Genomic DNA, 18,946 nt, shown 5'->3' on the forward strand with positions numbered 1-18,946 from the left:
GGCCGTAAAATCTTCAAAAAATAAAAAATCCGGGCTCCTAAGTTTTTTTTAAAAATAATTCCCGGGCTGGGTTTCCGGTTCTTGGAATAGGTTGCAGATCTCTGAATTATATTATGCTTTTTTGTAAATGATTTGGAATAAATCCATAAATTATTTTGATTTGGACCATCCTTTTTACGCCCAAAGGAATGAGTAAAAAGAATATTTTTTGTATTATCAGAGGTTGCGTTAAATCTGAAAGTCTTGAGATTTTTTCACATTACTTTTCTCTCTAAGGTTTCTCCCCTTATTTTTGAAGAGTCTTTTTTTTAAATCTTAAAGCCATAAATATAGTCTTTATATTTATTTGACGGTTTTTTCGGTATATGGGACGAGAGGTTTTAAGGGAGTAGTTGCCTGATTTGCTAAATTTGGATATGGGCGGGGATAGAAACGAAACCTTTTGTTTTTTTTGAAGCGTTATGTCAATATTTTAGCCAGAAAAATATTGGCTAAATCTCGAGATAAAGGTAATAGATTTCCAAACCTGTGCAATCTATGACCAGATCTTCAGTCTTGCATAATATTTTTATGAATAAAATATTGAGATAACCTTTTTTAAAAATCGGCTCAAATCGAGCCGTTTAACAACACTAGTTATGAGTTTATGATTACAGGATTGTAATCGTCTCATGCATAAGGCTCTAGATTCCCGGTTTATAAACATTTTAAGAGAAATGAGTAAATATAACGACTTTTAAAAACCATAATTTATGCCGTATAAATAATAAATTAGCAGAAAATTATATTCCTTTAAATATAAAAACGATATCAGAAAAATTTAGGCAATAAAAAAATAAAAAATAAAATTGAGTTTTCTCATTAGAGTTTGAAAAAAATAATCAAAATTTGAGCCAAAATCTATTTAATTTGTTGAAGTTCTTAATCAAATTTTCTAAAAATGCTAAAATCCTTTGTAAGTAAATCCTTGTCAATTTCATGAATAAAAATCTTTCAAATGAAGATTTTTTTCAAACTTTGACTAATAATATAATCGATGACTATCTAATGTCCTATTTTTATTAATGTAATTGATTTGTAAATAAAATAAAAGATTTAAATTTTAATTGCTATACATGATTAATGATATATTTAATGAAATATTATAAAAAATACACTCTAATATAAAGTTTGTATATAAAAATACTGTAATGTAAAATCGGTAAATAATCGAGAAAAAATTTAACTATAAAATTATTTATATATTTTTTTTTTATTTAAGACTCATTAGAATCTTCCTCTCCATTTGTTTGTTCCGTAATTGATGAGCGTTCCTGTTCAGTTTTTCGATCTATCCTTCTAGCATATCTGAATAAAAAATTGGTTTATGATAGAGGGGGCTTCAAATCGTTCAATGATTGAATGGAAAAACATTATTTAATACATATTTTTATTAATATTCAAAGATAATATATCAATAAATCTTTAAGCAGCGTTATACAAAGCATTTCAAACTTAAAAGAATCATTTGAAATTTTAAAAACATCTTGTGGAACATGTAAAATAATATAAAATTGTTTTAAAAAAATGCTTCGCAGATAATAAACTTTATCTTATTCAAATAAAACTTTCTTAGTAAAATATTATTAACTTTCCCCTAAACTAAATAAGTTTCACGTTAGCGGAAATGTGTTTTTATAGATAAATATACTTCTTCCTTATAAGTAAGAAACATTGTTTAAATAAATTGTTAAATTATGATTCATAAGTGAGGTGGGAGGGGGGTAAAGACTAAATTTCGGATGGAAAATTAGCGAAAATAGAAAGATAATTAAAGTTATGTTACTTCCTATGTCAAAAATGTATCGTGTTAATTGCTCCATTATATTTATTTCCAGTGGGAAAAGTTCTTCATATTATTTAAACGTTAATTTATATGTTTAAACCCCACAAAGAAGATCAACTATATTCATGCCAATAATATGTCAATTTTAATTTTATTTTAAAATACAATTAATCATAAAATTTTATTGTACCTTTTTAATAGTAGAATTTTTTTACAAATTAATTAGGTTAAGTAGAATCAAGCAATTGAATGTCCAAATTAGACATTATGTAAAATTTTATTTTTAAATAGTAATATGGCTCATCCCTACCAACTCATAGTTATAGTTAAAGTAGATATAATTACAATTAATACAAGTATGAAGTAAGATATAAAAAAAATGCGCGTTACCATACCCTTTCCCTTAAGATACGCCATTATTAATAACAGCATTATTATAAATAAATGTGTTACTCGATGAGTGGTAAAGCTAGAAGAAGTAAACACGCTCCTAAAAAGTACACGAACCCATTTCCGGCATGACCAATGAACCAAGCGTCTTTATTGAGCGAAATCGAATATAGTTTCGTGAAAAACAAAGAACTAATTATGGCAGTAATAGACTCGGTGCACGCTATAAGAGCAAATATTTTGCCTTTCGATTTATTAATTTTTTTAAAATATAAATAAATTAATATAATAAGTGTAAACCTCCATAAGTGTATTTAGAATTTTGCTAAAAGGGGGGGGGGGGATTTTAGATGAATTTTTTCCCCATAAATTTTATTGGAGATCTTTAGAGCTATTTATTGTAGGCCTTGGCTATATTAGATTTTCATAAAAATAATTTTGGGCTTTCACTTTTTATTTTATTAACCACTTGGGTGAGGTTCATAGGACTCAAGGCATGCTAGAATTGATATTACATAAAAACAGTTAAATACTATGATCTGTTCAGTAGCTTCATTAAACATATTTTAGAATCAACATTCCAAATTCCATTTATTTTGGTTGAGTAGTTTTTAATATATAAGCATGTTGTGACTGATTGGGGTCTGTGAGAGCCTATCAGAGTAAATACGTAATTTGTTTAAAATTATTATAATCATATATATACTACTTAATTATAAAATTTATTAAAACGAAATTTAAATATATTGTATTTTAAATGAGATATATTGAAAAGAAAACATATATACATCTTTTCTGGTGGAGTTATTTTATTTAAATTATTTAAAATGTAATATCATTTTTCATATATTTGATGTGAATTTGAGATAATAACATTATCATATGTTCCAAAGAAAGGAAAAAATGACATAATACTATTAATTTTTCAAAATAATAAAAATGTTGATACAACTGACCCAAGCAAACCTGAAATCATAACATTTTATATTATGAATAAACGTGGTATGGTATGGATATAGTTGATCAAATGACAAAATGTTATTCAATTTCAAGAAGGTCAAATAGATGGCCCTAGCAATTTTTTACACACTTCTAGACATACTTTCAATTAATTCACATAATATAGCAAGCATAAAAATATCCAATTATAAATAAAAAAAATATCAATGGAACTTATTATGTCATATTTGGAAGTTTGAAAAAAAAAGTATAAGATTTCCGTGACTTTTGAAAATTTTATTTGCATGTATAAGGTAACAGACCCGATTCTAGGCCCATTAAAAAAAATTTCAAACTGCCTCTCAAAAAATTTGACACTTGCCCCCCCCCCCTCCCCCCAAAAAAAAATTTTTGGAGAATATTTTATGGATAAATTTTTTAAAAATAAGAATGTTGTTATGAAATCTTAGGGAGATTTTTATTTCTTTTATCGATTTTTTGGATTGTTATTTTTTATTTTCTTTTATCGATTTTTTTGAATTGTGACTAACTTATTTTTGACCAATTCTTGGAATTTGTATTTTTTGAAAAAGATTTTTTTTTGTTTTCTTTCTTAGAAAAAAAAAATAAAAAATTATATTTTTTTGAAAAAAGATTTTGGTTTTTTTCTTAGAAAATGAAAAATAAAAAAGTTGTATGAAAAATAATAAAATTGAAAAAAGAAAATCCATTCAGCATTAAGGAAATATAACATTATTTAAGATTACGTAAATCTCGACTTAGAAATTCGGCGACTTAGAAATTAAACATAAGAAATCTAACACTGGCAACGACCAGAGGAAATAACTAAAATTCGATATAAAAGTATCAAAGATGACACCATCGATTCCCATTAAGGATAACAGTGATTCTTTCTCAACATTTCGTATTAAATTAGAGGCATATTTTATATTGAATGATATATCTGACAACGAGAAAAAAAGGGCAGCACTCGTATCTGCATTGTCCACCTATAAATAAAGTAATTTTAAAATTCGCTCCCAAATCTATTAATAAAATTAAATATGACGATATGTTAGATTCTTTGATAGCTAACGAAAAAAAAATAGCATTATTAGAAAGTTTCCAATTTGTTAAACGTACCTAAAGAGAGGGAGAAACTAATTTGGAATTTTTAAATTCGTTAAAGGCTTTAGCATTGAAATGCAACTTCAAAGAGAAATATGAAGAAAATCTAAAAATGCCGATTATCAACGGATTGGAGAGTACAGAGATCAAAACAAAGTTATTATTAGAAGAGGACATGGGAGTAGAGGAAATCGAAAAACTCCTCCGAACTATGGATTTGATAGAGGAAAAAGAAAAAGCGAAAGATATATTTTATTGTCAAGATGGAAAGGATCGATGCGAAATAAAATAGAAAGTAATAAAAAAAATTATATACAAGACAATCAAAAGCGCAATAGTAATAATAATAGCCAGGAACGATATAGGGACAATTATACTTACCAGACAAGATTAGATAATAGATTTATTAGATATAATTATTATAACAACTCGAAGTATGGAAGGCATAATAATGATAACCCGCAGTACAATTATAATAATGATAACAAATATAATAATGATAACAAATATAATAATGTTAACAAATATAGTAATAATGACAACAAATACTATCGATATAATTGGTACGATAACAATGAATATTATTATCATAAAAACAAATATCAATATTCTGATAAGATAAGGGGAAAGTACAGCACTAACAATAATAACTATAAATACAACGACAATCAATATTTCCAGACAAAAAAAACTTGCTTCAAATGCGGTAGTGACAAACATCTGATCAAATCTTGCGATCAAAAAGGCCACGAGGAAGATATATCGTATATATATACTCGATGGATATCAAATCTTGTAAAGAAACATTCAAAGTCAATCTAAGTATAGAGGGTAAGGAAATAAACATGATCCTAGATACAGGAGCTTCAGTATCAATTATTTCGTTAAAGACTTGGAATACAATCACCTCCGATAAAATTAGGAGAAATCGGCAACAAAAAGATTAAGAGACTCACGATCAGAATAATTCAACAAATAGAGCTACCGAAGAGGGAAAAATTTACGAATTCCAACAAGACTAAACTCACATCCAAGATCAACAACTTCGACTTCGGAAGGGGAAGGAAATGGAAGCAGGATACGAAAATAAAAAAAATACTAAACGAATTCTTATTAGCTTATAGAAACACCCAGCATACGACTACGGGAGAAACCCCAGCACAGATGATGTTCGGACGGAATGCTCGGAATCATCTTGAAATGTTTAAAGAAACCCATGAGAGCAAACAAGACGATACGCACACAGATCAAAGAGGTACATTTTTTAAGATAGGACAATCAGTATGGGCGAAAACTTATAGTGACAAAGTAAAGTGGATCATGAGGACTATAGTATGCCGATCGGGGAAGTTCATATATACTGTGGATACCGCTAAGGGCCAGTGGAAGAGACATAAGGATCAAATTAGAAAATCTTTTTAAAAAAGGGAGATTTTAAGAAATCTTAGGGAGATATTATTATTTTAATTTCTTTTATCGATTTTTTGGATTGTTATTATTTTTTATTTTTTTTATCGATTTTTTTGAATTGTGACTAATTTTTTTTTGACCAATTCTTAGAATTTGTATTTTTTGAAAAAGATTTTTTTTGTTTTTTTTCTTAGAAAAAAAAAATAAAAAATTATATTTTTTTGAAAAAAGATTTTGGTTTTTTTCTTAGAAAATGAAAAATAAAAAAGTTGTATGAAAAATAATAAAATTGAAAAAAGAAAATCCATTCAGCATTAAGGAAATATAACATTATTTAAGATTACGTAAATCTCGACTTAGAAATTAAACATAAGAAATTTAACAAATGTAATAGGAAAAAAATAACTGCTGTTCAAACATTATCAGTTTTTAAAAAAACTGTTCATTCATGTCTGCTGAAATTAGTGTTGTTAAAATGTCCAATTTGGCTCAATTTTTAAAACAGCTTGATTAAGATTTTAGCCAAAATAATATTATGCCCTCGAGATTTTGTAAATAGAGATTCAAATATTGCTTCCACCTATGAGCAAAATCTCCAAACTTATACATATTTTGTCTAAAATTTTAATCTGGTCATTTATATAAATCGATCCGAATCAGACTTTACAAAAATATTAGCTGAAATATCTAGTGCGACAACCGCACCCCATATTTAATGAGAAACGAGGAGTTAATAGTGGATGAAGATAATTATAAAGGTGCCAAGATTCAGAATAAAGATGAGGCTTAAGCTTTCAAAAACAAAAAGAAGAGGTTAGATCATTTAGTTATTCTTATTTCAAATATTTTTTAGAACCAACAGATCTAAATCAGGTATTACCAAATAGGTCAACATCACTTGAAAAGACTGCTACTAATAATGGAAGACAATTTTCTTTAAAGTTTTATAAATACGAAATGTATAAAATAATTAATTGAAGCTGATGCAGTTTTTTGATTTCCTTGTAAGATTTATTATTTAAACAATGGTGAATCAACCCATACTAAAACGGGTTTTACTAACTGGAAGAAGGTTCTTGAAAAAAAAAATCAGAAAATTTAAAGATTGTGTTGCATCCTGTGACATGGAACGGAACTTTGAGTGAATTTATGGAACGGGACGTGTACCGGAACCTTCCTGAAATATATATATTTATTATTTAATTCTATAATTAAAAAATAAATTTTTTTAATCCGTTTAGCAGGTGACTATATAAAGTTCTTTTTATTTTTTAAATGATACACTGAAATTTTTTTTCTCCGATGAAGATTGGAAAATATGGGAAGCTAACTTTTCCAAAAAGAGAACATTTTTCCAAGTGACTTTATATGTCAATGGACCATCTGTAAAACAAGGCTTCAAAAAATTAATTCCCTGTTATCACAAAACTTGATTTCAACTCTCAACAAAAGGGAAAAAATGCATTACTTTGTCCTGCCTTATATCTAGATCCTAGGTTTAATCTTTTTTGAACGAAGAGGAAAATAATATAGCTATAAATCATTTATTGGTTACATGGGAACATATTAAAAATTTAAGAATGAAGATTTAAATATAAGTAATTTTGATAAATCTTCTGAAGAAAGACAAGATTATGATGAATTTTAAATGTTTCTAAGGTCTAAGGATAAAGAAGGAAAACATAGCGAAACTTACATAAAAGACGATATTCTATCAACACTGTAAAAAAAATTAGAGCGGGATCGTCTAGATAAATAAATAGAAATATTTGCTAGAATACTGGGCATCCAATAAAATAAAAAAAATTTATCCTGTATATATTGGCCCAAATCGTATTAGCAACTCCATGTAGCCAGGTCAGTGTTGAACGTTGTTTTTCGATACTCAAATTTATAATCAAACCAAAAAGAACACGTAATGATAATCTTTTAGAAAATATATTAGAGCTTTAATCTAATAAATGATTCATTTAATGATTAAATAAAGATTAATTAAAATGTGAATAAAAAATATAATTAGATATTTTTCTAGGAACGTTCCAAAAGGTGGAACGAAACAATTTTTTGACCGGAGCTTAACGGAACAAAACGCAAAAAATGCCTTTGTTCTGGGTCCCTGATAGAGTTGTTAAAGGATCGAAAGATCGCCGATCCTAAATTCGATCCTAAATTTGTCAATTTTCTCGGATTTAAGATCCTGACTTTAAATTGTGGATCGTGATCTAGATCATTTTTTTAAATATTAGATCCCGATCCTTTTAAAAATTTATTTTTTACTTAAAAAGCAATAAATAAAAAATTTTGAAAATTAAATTAAAATATTATTTAAAAAAAATATCTATCTATATCATATTTAATCAGGGACCCGAACCGTTATTTATAACGGTTAAGTTGGATTACGGTTCAGTTTGTAAAATATTATAATGGTTACGTTTTGGTTACGGTTCTTAAAAAAAATTTATAAAGGTTCGGTTCAGATAATTATAAAGATTTATAAAGGTTCATTACGGTTTGAAATTTTTTTTAATTGAAGAAACACCATTGTCTAATTTATTTTATTATAAACGTCTATGAATTATATATATAAAAAAAATATATAAGATTAAAAATAACTCATTTTTAAATATATAATTTGAACAACGTATAAGTAATATATTTTCTAATATAAATGGATTCATATTTGTTCGTTGTGACGATATCACAAATTCTAACCCCGAAAAGGCCCTTTCTACAGAAACTTGTGCTGCGAGAACCACCAGTACTATAAGAGCAGGTTTATATAATTCTGGATATTCAAATTATTTTAATTTCTAAAAAATAAAAACTGAACCGGTTTAACCTTTTTTTATAAAGGTTCTTTTTACTCATTCAAAGAATAATTATATTGGTTCGGTTATATGGTTCAGATATTTATAAAGGTTTATAATGATTAAACGGTTCGTTACGGTTCACTCCGGGTCCCTGTATTTTATCAACCACCATTCCATCAGATTTTATATTTCAGCAATTTCCCAAATTTTTTGTAAGTACAAGTTATATTTATTTATTAATTATATTATAATATAAATAAATTCTAGGTTTTAATAATGTCCTCCATTATAGATTTAGAAGATGATACATCTACTTCTATTGATATGATAGTAGATATAAATGAGAATGAGAATCTTTTACCATTTCATAATTTACATAAGGATTTTACTTTATGTGAAATGAATGTAAGTAACCATACAATGATCTATGCAAAATGCTCTTTATGCAAAAACAAAATATCTTCTTCAAAGATTAGCAGTTCAAACCTAAAGAGGCATTTAGAAGTAATTAATTCTTTTAAAAATTATTTGTGAAGATCATAACAATATGCATATAATAAGAATTATAGATTTCCTTCACTATATGATGACAATAATATATTGGCATCAATAATTCACCCAAAATTTAAGCTCATTGGCCTTTTATTAATCTGCCACAAAATTTGTTGCTAAAAGAAATGTTAATTGCCCATTTAGCAAATATACAGGGTTGATCATATGCAGATCCTTCAAATAAATGCATGAATGAAATCGATACCTTTTTTTGGAAAAATTCGTCAGCAAATGCTCTTTCCATTAATAATTTTTTTTATTCTAATGATGATTCAGTGAATATTTTTAACTACAGGAGCGCTTGTTTAGTAAAGCTAAACATGTATGAAAAACGTGGTTGTTTAAATGATGATGATTTAGAAAAACTTTTATTATTAAAGGCTAATTTAATAATAAATAAATATATTTTAATTGTTATACTTATATTATATTATTCAATTACAATAAATTTATACCATATTTAATTAATTTTTATATTAGTTAATTTTGCATCGATCAGAAATTTAAATAAGAAAAGGATCGTGATCGTGATCCTTTTTTTAAAAAAAAAGGTCGATCCTAAATTTCGATCCTCTTTTTTTCGAAAGATCGTGATCGGGATTCGTCTTTTTAAAAATCGATTAACAAGCCTGGTCCCTGGTAACATCATATTTTGTCAAACTTTTATATCCACACAAAAATGCATTTCCAAGCATTATGCATCAGTTTAGATCATCCTCATCGAGTTGTGAAAGAGAATTATTAAATCAGATAAACGTTAGAATATTAATATAAGAAAGGGCAACTTGGTTTTACTAAGACATGAAAAATCATACTGAAACTATTAACTTTGGAAATGTTTTTAAGGCATTTAAAAATACATCTCAACAAAAATTATATTGTTAATGCTTTATTTTTATTAGTTTTACACTGCTCAATCATTAATAATATAATCAATTGTAATATAGTTATAAAATTTTCTTAATTGCATATATTTTATAATTGAATATCTAACAAGTATTACAAGCACAATTAAACTATATAAACATTATTACAATTTGTAAAAACATTAATTCAACTTATTCCTTTTCAGATATAAGTCAATTCTCATCTGCCATTTAATTTTATAATTATATTTTATCATAATTATATTTTTAAATTTTTATATGTGGCATTTTTCAAATAAAATCATTCAATTTTATGTTCAAATAACTCAAATATTCGTTCTATGATGTTAAAAAAAATTTCTTAACTGTCCCTCCAAAATTTTAACCCCCTCCCTCCGCTATATGGATGAAATGGGTGAATTTAGAATAGTCCTGTTAGGTAAAGAACGAAATAGGAATATTATTCACTCAAGTGAAAGGTGTGGCATGTGTCATAGAATAAAGGATAAATAAACTAAATATTTAGCCAAATATGGAAATTTTTTTTATGTTTGAAGCATATTAATGCATTGTTATGCATGACAAAATTAATATATTTCAAGGTCCTATATTTTTTTTATGTTTGAATGTATTAGTGTGAATCTTTTTTATGAAAGAATATAAAAATTATGAATTATAATGATATGAAAGATAAATTATTTTTTTTAAATTTAATATTTTAAATTTTAAAAAAGTGTTAGAAAATTTCGGCACATATAATATCCTCATTATATTTAATCTAAGCATAATAAATTAAAATAAATATTTTATAAGTGTAAGGTTAGTTCTTATATCCAAATATCATGAATATAAATGTAGATATATATATATTTAAAATTGGGGTCTATTAGACCCCACCAGAGCATTTACATCATTTTTTTCACCGTAACATTGAAGAGTTAAAATCTCTTTTTTTTAAAAAAAAATTTGAATTATAGTCGTTATTTTAAAAATTTATTAATTTTTACTCATTTTTCTTTAAAATTCTTCCTCAAAATTATATATTGCATACATTCTTTGAGAAAAGAGTGGTGGAGAAAAATTTTTCTTAGCTTAAAATGATATTTACGAGAACATGCAAATTTGCGATGGGCTGGTTACGCGCCTGTTAAGATGGGTTTTTTTTAAAAAAAGGATTTCGGTATTATGGTATCTTATCAGAATCGCCAGAAAATAAAGAGCCACGCAACTCTAAAAAGCACGGCCCTAACCGTGAAAAATATTAAAATTGTCTTTCGGCCGCCCGTAATATCTTTTAACCTGGCCCAAAAAATAATTTGCACAAATTTGGTGCAGTCCGAAAACTTTGCAAACCTCACCCACAGGCTGATCTTTATGCCTTGCCCAAAATTTTTTTTAAACTAGCTTGATCATTGGCTTTATCAGTGCTCTGTGTAGTTTTAAAAATATCGTTCTATCACGATCTTAAATATTACTTATTTTAGATTTTCAATATTCACCAAATTATACCCCAAAAAAGTATTCAAAAATTTTACTCCAAGTCTATCAATTAAAATAATAAGCCGACCCCAGATTTTAAGAAAGCAATTTCGATTTAGCTCTTAAGTTTAAAAAGATATTTTATATCTGATGTAAAGGAAATTAAAAGGTGAATTCTAGGTGAATCCTAGAGGGTGTTTAAAATTTTATAATTTTTGAAAGATATTTTAACGAAATTTAAACTGTTGAATAAATTACATTTATTTTTATCATATTATGAATTTAATCAATATCAATATCTAAAGTAGTGATGCGTCCTAAGATATAAACATTACATTAGTTATAATTAGAGACTGCAGAGGTAACATTTGCACGGCCCGGCCTGGATTTTTTTTCAAAAATCTTTTGGGCATGGCCTGGGTTTTATATTTTTAGGCCCAGCCCGGGTATTTAAAAAAAAATAATATGATTCGGGTACTGCAGGTCTGATATGTATATATATATAGATAATATACCTATATCTTGTTTTTCGACATTTTGAGATATGTTAGACCTGAGGGTAGTGGACGGAGTCGAATCGAACATACTTATTATGGCCGCTAAAAAATTATGTGAGATAAATTTTTTTTAAATTTTTAAGATAGGAGAGCCTCCAATGAGAAAGAAGTATTTAAGAAGGAATGCAGAGTATTTAAAGCTTAGAGGTTAATGTTTTTTTAAAAAGAAAAAGTTAAACTGTAAATTTTTGTTTTAAGTTGCGTCCAAACTTGTTTCAAAAAAACAAAACCTTAAGGAAACCTAATGATAAAGTTTTAAAAATTTGGCAAATAGTTTTTGGCTATATCTTCATTTTTCTATTCACAACTTATTTCGTGTTTTTTTTCCTTAAAGTTTTGAAAGTTTTTGAATTAAATTTTTTGACGTTTTGGACACAGCAAACTTATTCAAAGTAAATTTCGTTCACTTTAAAATTGGAGTGTACACTCAATTTTTTTTAATTTCATGAGTTAGCTATAATTAAAAGAAAATATCGTATTCCTACATGTAATACTTATATTTTAAAGCAGAAAACTTGGCCGCGCCAGCTAAAAAAAAATTTTTGAATAGCTAGCACGAATATTTTGAAATGAATTTAAATTGTATAAATTAATTGAATTCGAGAATCATAAAAGGAAAAGTTTAACATACATTTGCTGCTCATATTTTCAGTTCCCTTATAAAAATATTCCCCAAAATTTTCAGGAGAGGAAGGAAGGAAAGATTGTAAATTAGAATTTAAAAAACCGATCCGTGTTTAAGAAAAAAAAACTGGTCGTAGGTTTAAGAATAAAAACAGTCTAGGGTTAAGAATAAAAAACAGCCGAGCTAAAAAAAAAATTAAAAAAAACCAAGATCGGGGCTAAAGTAAAAAATAAATCTTGACTGAATGAATAAAACTTTTAAATCAGACTAGGGCAAAAAATTCGACCGCTGTAGGTCTCTGATTTAAAGACCCTAACCATGTAGATGTCATTTAAAATATAAATGTTTTATTTGTATATAAATCAAAAAAAAATTAAAGCTTTTGCTCAGTTTTTGAACCTTCAAAGTCGGAGTGCCACTTTAGTTAAATGAATGACAAATTAAATTGTTTAATAAATATGCGTGCCAATCAGAAATGATTCCTTTTATCAGCACGCATAACAACTTTTCTCGCCCCTCTCACGAGATTTTTTTTCTTCCCATTATATTGTTTTCTAACAGTTTGAAACCAGAAACATAACTCGAAATCGGGTTAAAATGTTTAGAAAAAGAACCTTTTTTTAAAGGGGAATTGGAAAATCCCCTTAAAATTTACAGGAACTGGAAGCAATTTTGAAAGATATTAGTCAAAACTGGAACCTTTTTTTATTTATTTTAAATTCTTTATAAAATATGTTGGACAAAAAGATATTCATTTCGGAAATAAGCTTCTTAAAATTTTATTATATTTATATTAATTAATTTTATAGTAATATGTTGCAGAATCATGCAGCCAGCCCAGCCCGCAAGATCAATAAAAAAATAGAGGTCTGACCCATGGCCCGAAAAGATATTATATTTCCTTCTTATTCTAAGCTTTTTTTGCCTAATTTGAATATCACAATTCAAAAATGATTTTTTTTTAAAAAAAAAACAGAAAAAAGCTGTTTAAATAGTCAGTTGTATGTTTTATTTTCATTTTATAAAATCAAGAAATATTATAAAATCATAATTTATTTGCTCAACATTTATATTTAATGCATAGCACATAATAGAGAAGATATTAAAGAAATTAAGTTTGAAACATATTTCCATAATTCCATCTATAAAAAGTCGGTGCCTAAAAATTTTATAACACCAGGTTTCGGATTGAGGGCCGAAAAATAGATCGCAGGTCCCTGGAAGGTGTCGCTCGGATTATGAAACTGGCTGGATATATTTATTACCTTTACATTTAGAATAAAACGGATGGAAGGCATATTTTAAAATTTTTGGGAATAAAAAAGGATTATAAAGAACTATTTATTATTATACATCTATGAAATTAACTATCAGGTTGTTTTGATAAAGATTGGCAAGTTATAATATAAATTAGAGGCATGCAAATAAATAAAAATAATTTTACCCATTGGTTTTGAAAAATGTTGTCTCCCATTTAATTTTTTTGTAAAAGCATAATAAATAAAAATGTAGAATATTATTTTGGAATGCGAACCCGGCAAAATTTTAGCCCCGGGTTCGGTTTATGGAAATATTTTTAAACCCGGGTTTGGTTCCGGGTTCAGCTCGGGTTTAAGAATTTTTGAATTGATATTAAAAAACTAGACATAAATTTGGTATAAAAATAAATTTTTTATTTTATTTATAGGCAAAATACATTTAAAAATACAAAACAGTCATAAACCTTGAAATAAAAGAGTTAAAGAGTAGTGTTGTTAAACGGCTCGTTTTGAGTCGATTTTTAAAAACAGCTAAGTCAATATTCTATCCAGAAAATTATTACGCAAACCTGAAGATTTTGCTCAAATAAGGAACAAAGGTCTAGACATATATTAACAAAATCTCGAGGCTTAGGGCATAATTTTTTTGGCTAAAACATTGAGTTAGCCGTTTTAGAGAATTGGCTCAAAATGAGCCATTTAACAACACTATTAAAGAGGATAAATTTTAAATAGCAATGATTTCATAGAATTAAAAAACAGATATATAAATTTAATTTCAATTATAATATACACTTCATTAATATATATTAAAAATTAATCTGAACAAAAAATAAATCAATATAATAATTTTTACTTTGACTTGTTCATTCCTTTAATTAGAAATCTTTGAGACTAAGTTAAAAATTGAAAATAAATGGCGTGAATGTATTTAATTGCTTTAAATTTATTTAACACTCCAATAGGAATCTTTGAAATTAAATTTTAAAATAAATTAAAAAATGGCGTAAATAAATTAAGTTGTTTAAAATTTATTATCACTTCACTTAATGATAATATTATAAAATCTCAATTAAATTATTAATATTTGTATTTACAATTATACAAATACCTTAATATATGATTTTAAACAATACACTGAACCCGCTTGAACCCGGGTTCATAAAAATTCCTGGGTTCGGTTCGGGGTTTTAAAAATTTTATAAATGGGGTTCAGGTTAGGTTCGGGTTCATATCAAAAACCCGGGTTTACTCCTCCGGGTTCAGGTTCGGTTCAAATCCCTGATTTTGACATAAAAAATTTATTTCTACCAAATATAATCTCATCTCTGCCTCGCCTGCAAAGAGCGCGCCTGTATTATTTTTTAAAATATTTTTTTTTTACTCGCCTCTAAAAAAGTTTTCATTTTTTTAAATAAAAATGGGTGACCGGTAGTATTGTTAAAGGACTCGATTTGGGGCGATAGCTAACTCAGCTCATAGGGGGGATAAAGGTTTGGACACCTATCTGCGAAATCTCGTGGCTTAAGCTATGGCTAAAATACAACGACAGGAACTTAATAGTTTATTATACTTTTTTCAAATATTTATTTGAAAAATCGGATCGGTTTTTAAATATCGGGTTGATTTAATTTTTTTTCGATAATGGTATATCTAATAATATTTGCCTATTTTATTAACAAAAAATAATTTCTTACAATAAGTGTCTTCTCTATTTTTATAAAAATGTAAAAGTCAAAAAATAATATTATAATTAGATTGGCTTCTCCACAATCGATTATTTTCCTGGGAAAAAAAATTAAGTACAAAATCTAATACTTACCATTTTTCTTTTTATATGTCAATCGTGAGGAGGGGGCTTCCCTAAAAATTTGGGACCCCTGCCAATTTAGAAGGCTAGCAATGCTGTGTTTTACTTATAAAGTAATATACTGTCTAGTGATTTCCATCATCCCAAATAATGCCCTTCTGAAAGAAATCAAAGATTTTACAGGAAATATTGTGATAGGTACTGAATTTTGAGGACTAAGAATGTATAATTTATGAATCTGGTTAATGACACATACTAACCTCAATTTATTCATTAAAATGGATACACTTTGAAGTCCACCATTGCATTGAATTTAGATAAAAAGTCTTTTGATGGTGTCTACTACAGTCAATGACATTGACTGCTATACAACTGACCTCAATGTATGCAAATTTTTAACAAATGAATCATCAAACATCAGTTCAGATTAGTATTATTGTCATGCTCTAGTGCAACAAACAATTATGAAGTTGATATTAGTCATGATGGTCTTTGAAATTATAGCTTTAAAATTTAGATCTGTATAAAATAAATGTATTATAACTAGTGCTGTAAACGTTACTACAAAAAAGAAACGCGTTACCGTTGCTCGTTACATCTGAAAAATGGAACGCGTTACCGTTACTCGTTACCATTTTACAAAAGGAACACGCGTTACCAGCTTTTCAAAAAAATAACGGGCTACTCGTTACTTAAAAAAATTAAATGTTATATATAATGCAAAAGAATATTTTTTTCCGACAATATATAATAAAATAAAACTATAAAAAAAGAACATATAAGATAAGATCTTTTTATAATAAAATTTTCATATATAATCATAATATGAATAAAATTATACAAAAATAATATATTATAAGATAACATCTTTATGTAACAATTTTTTAACAATTGATTTTCAAAATTTTGATCAGATAAACATGAGCGCTTAGTACTCAACACAGCCTTCGCCGTGCTAAACACACGTTCAATTGGCGCAGAGGATGGGAGAGTGGTGTTATATTTAATAAACAAAATTTTCAATTCGGGGAATTTATTAAAAATATTTAAGGAAATATCTTTATTTTGAAAAAAGCTTGAAAGATCATCTTCACAGAGATCTTCATTCATTTCCTCATCAAAAAAAATTTATCTTTATCTGAAAATATTCTAGTGTGTGTGTTGGATAAAGGAATCAAGCCTGTTCTTTCTTTATCAATATCTTTTCTCAAACTGGAAATAAGTTCCAGCATTCTTCCTTTATTGACCTCTAATTTTATCAAGGGCCAATCAAATTTAAATAGTGGGTGAATTATTGCCGATAGTATATATTCATCATCATAGATGTGTTTGAATCTATTGAAAATATGATAGTCAAAATATAAATTATAAGCAATATTTGAACTGTATACCTTTTATCTATGGCTTCCAGGATTGAATCAATAAGCGGCTTACAAAACTTAAAATTATTTAAAGCCAATTTTTTAAGTTTTGATATTATAATGGTTATAGTGGGAGTGAGATATCCCAAATGCATATTTTCTTCGCTCTCTAAAATTGAAAGAGCCGTAGCTATCGAATACATGGGTTAAATAATAAGATTCTATATATAGTATTTTAATAATAAAATCTATAATGAAATTAAATAAATTTTTTCAAAATCATTTCATGATTAAGTTTTTATGTTTAAAATAATTATATATTAATTCATTCTTTACCTTCAAATGTTTTTTTAAGTTTGAGCTACTTGACACTGACGTTGAAATATTTGCATTGAGACATAATTTACATTTACAAAGTGTAGACTTGGTACCATTAATTTTCTTAATTGGTTTAAAATATAATTCAAATTGGGGCCAGGGAAGGGTTAAATCATCTTCATCTGAAGAAGTAAGTAATGGACATAATATTCTTAAAATAAATTATAATAATAATATCATTATTAACATTTACTTTGAATTTTGATTGAATATTAATTTCGACTGATAATTTAACAACGAGAATTTTAAAAAAAATGTTGGAAGTGGTTGATATGAATTAAAACTCGGCTTAAATTATTAATATTAAGAAGAATTAAAAAATAAATAAAGTAATTTTATAATACAATAAAATATGTTTTTCTTTTTATTGATATTTTTAAGAAAAAATATAAAGTAATGAGTAAAGTAACGTTTTGTGTTACCGTTACTCAAAAAAAGAAACGCATTACCGTTACTTGTGACCTTTAGATAAAGGTAACGAATGGCGTTCCTTTTCTTCAAAAAGAGTAAAGATGTTACTTTTTGACGTTACTTCACAGCACTAATTATAACCATTCTACCAATTTTTTGATTTATTTCAGAGTTGATGTTTTAATTAATGTCATTTATAATTTGGCAAAATATGAGATCATGTGACTTTTGTTAATTTTATAATTCAAATATAATCAATATTAAAAGTGGTAATATATGTAGCTGTAAGAACTAAATAATGTTCTAAATAACAAACCTATAAAAATAACGTAGCCATATTTTGAAGTTCCAAACAGGATGAGCCCCAAAATTTTTGACAAAAATCCAATCATAGCTATTCTAAGATCTTGAATTTTATATTTTTTGAGGAGAGGTAAACATATAATGAGTGCTAGAATTTGGCCCAGTTTCCAAGTAAACAAAAAATTTGCAAACATATTGGCTGTCCAGTTGAATCTATGCACCACAAACAAGTACAAAGTATCAAATTCACCTTATAAATTAAAAAAAATGATGTATATCATTAATTACATTTGTATGAAATAAAACATTAACCTATTATGCCAACGGAGGATTAAAAATCATTTAAAGTTAAAGTAATATAAAATTTTAAATAAATTTAAATTATAATAAAACTCACCAACTGTAACAAATGTCAAAATGTTTAGCAACATACATAAAAATAATAATTTGATTTTAGTTGAATGTGCAAGATTTTTAACTGTGTTATAGTTATCTCTTATAGCAGTAATAATATTCCAAATTTTAGGAGAATGACTAATATTGGTAAAATTAAAAGTCTCAATTGCAGATTCATTGTGTATATCAAAGTTTTTAGTGGTAAAAATAACTATTAAAAAGCATATTGATAACATATAGATAGATCCAATTATAAGGAATACATATTTTAATGATATAATCTTTAACAATATTCCACCAGATAAAGATCCACATATAATTCCTATTAATCCACAAGTTTCTAATATGGCAAATTTTATAGTCCTTTGCTTCTTTGAGCTAAAATGTGAGATAAAACTATATAACGCTAGCATTTCTATAATTATTCCACCAAACAAACCATTAATC

The 18,946-nt window shown here is 26.7% G+C and overlaps 1 protein-coding gene and 1 long non-coding RNA gene across 2 annotated transcripts; both read right to left on the bottom strand.

Annotated features, from left to right (window-relative positions):
• Positions 1-1,082: 1,082 nt before the first annotated feature.
• Positions 1,083-18,648, bottom strand: LOC135924094 (uncharacterized). Its single transcript, XM_065459356.1, has 5 exons — positions 18,501-18,648; positions 18,117-18,353; positions 11,915-11,998; positions 2,279-2,459; positions 1,083-1,347 (listed from the first exon to the last, which is right to left on the bottom strand). The coding sequence occupies exons 1-5, from the start codon at positions 18,532-18,534 to the stop codon at positions 1,257-1,259; spliced, it is 627 nt and encodes a 208-aa protein (XP_065315428.1). The 5' UTR covers positions 18,535-18,648; the 3' UTR covers positions 1,083-1,256.
• Positions 13,160-17,058, bottom strand: LOC135924798 (uncharacterized). The gene is made up of 3 exons (XR_010571515.1): positions 15,911-17,058; positions 14,697-15,865; positions 13,160-13,846 (listed from the first exon to the last, which is right to left on the bottom strand). It is a non-coding gene; the product is annotated as an uncharacterized LOC135924798 (long non-coding RNA).
• Positions 18,649-18,946: the final 298 nt, after the last annotated feature.

Source organism: Gordionus sp. m RMFG-2023, chromosome 1, assembly GCF_954871325.1.
Source record: "Gordionus sp. m RMFG-2023 chromosome 1, tfGorSpeb1-WG-v2, whole genome shotgun sequence".
Taxonomy (NCBI): domain Eukaryota; kingdom Metazoa; phylum Nematomorpha; class Gordioida; order Chordodea; family Parachordodidae; genus Gordionus; species Gordionus sp. m RMFG-2023.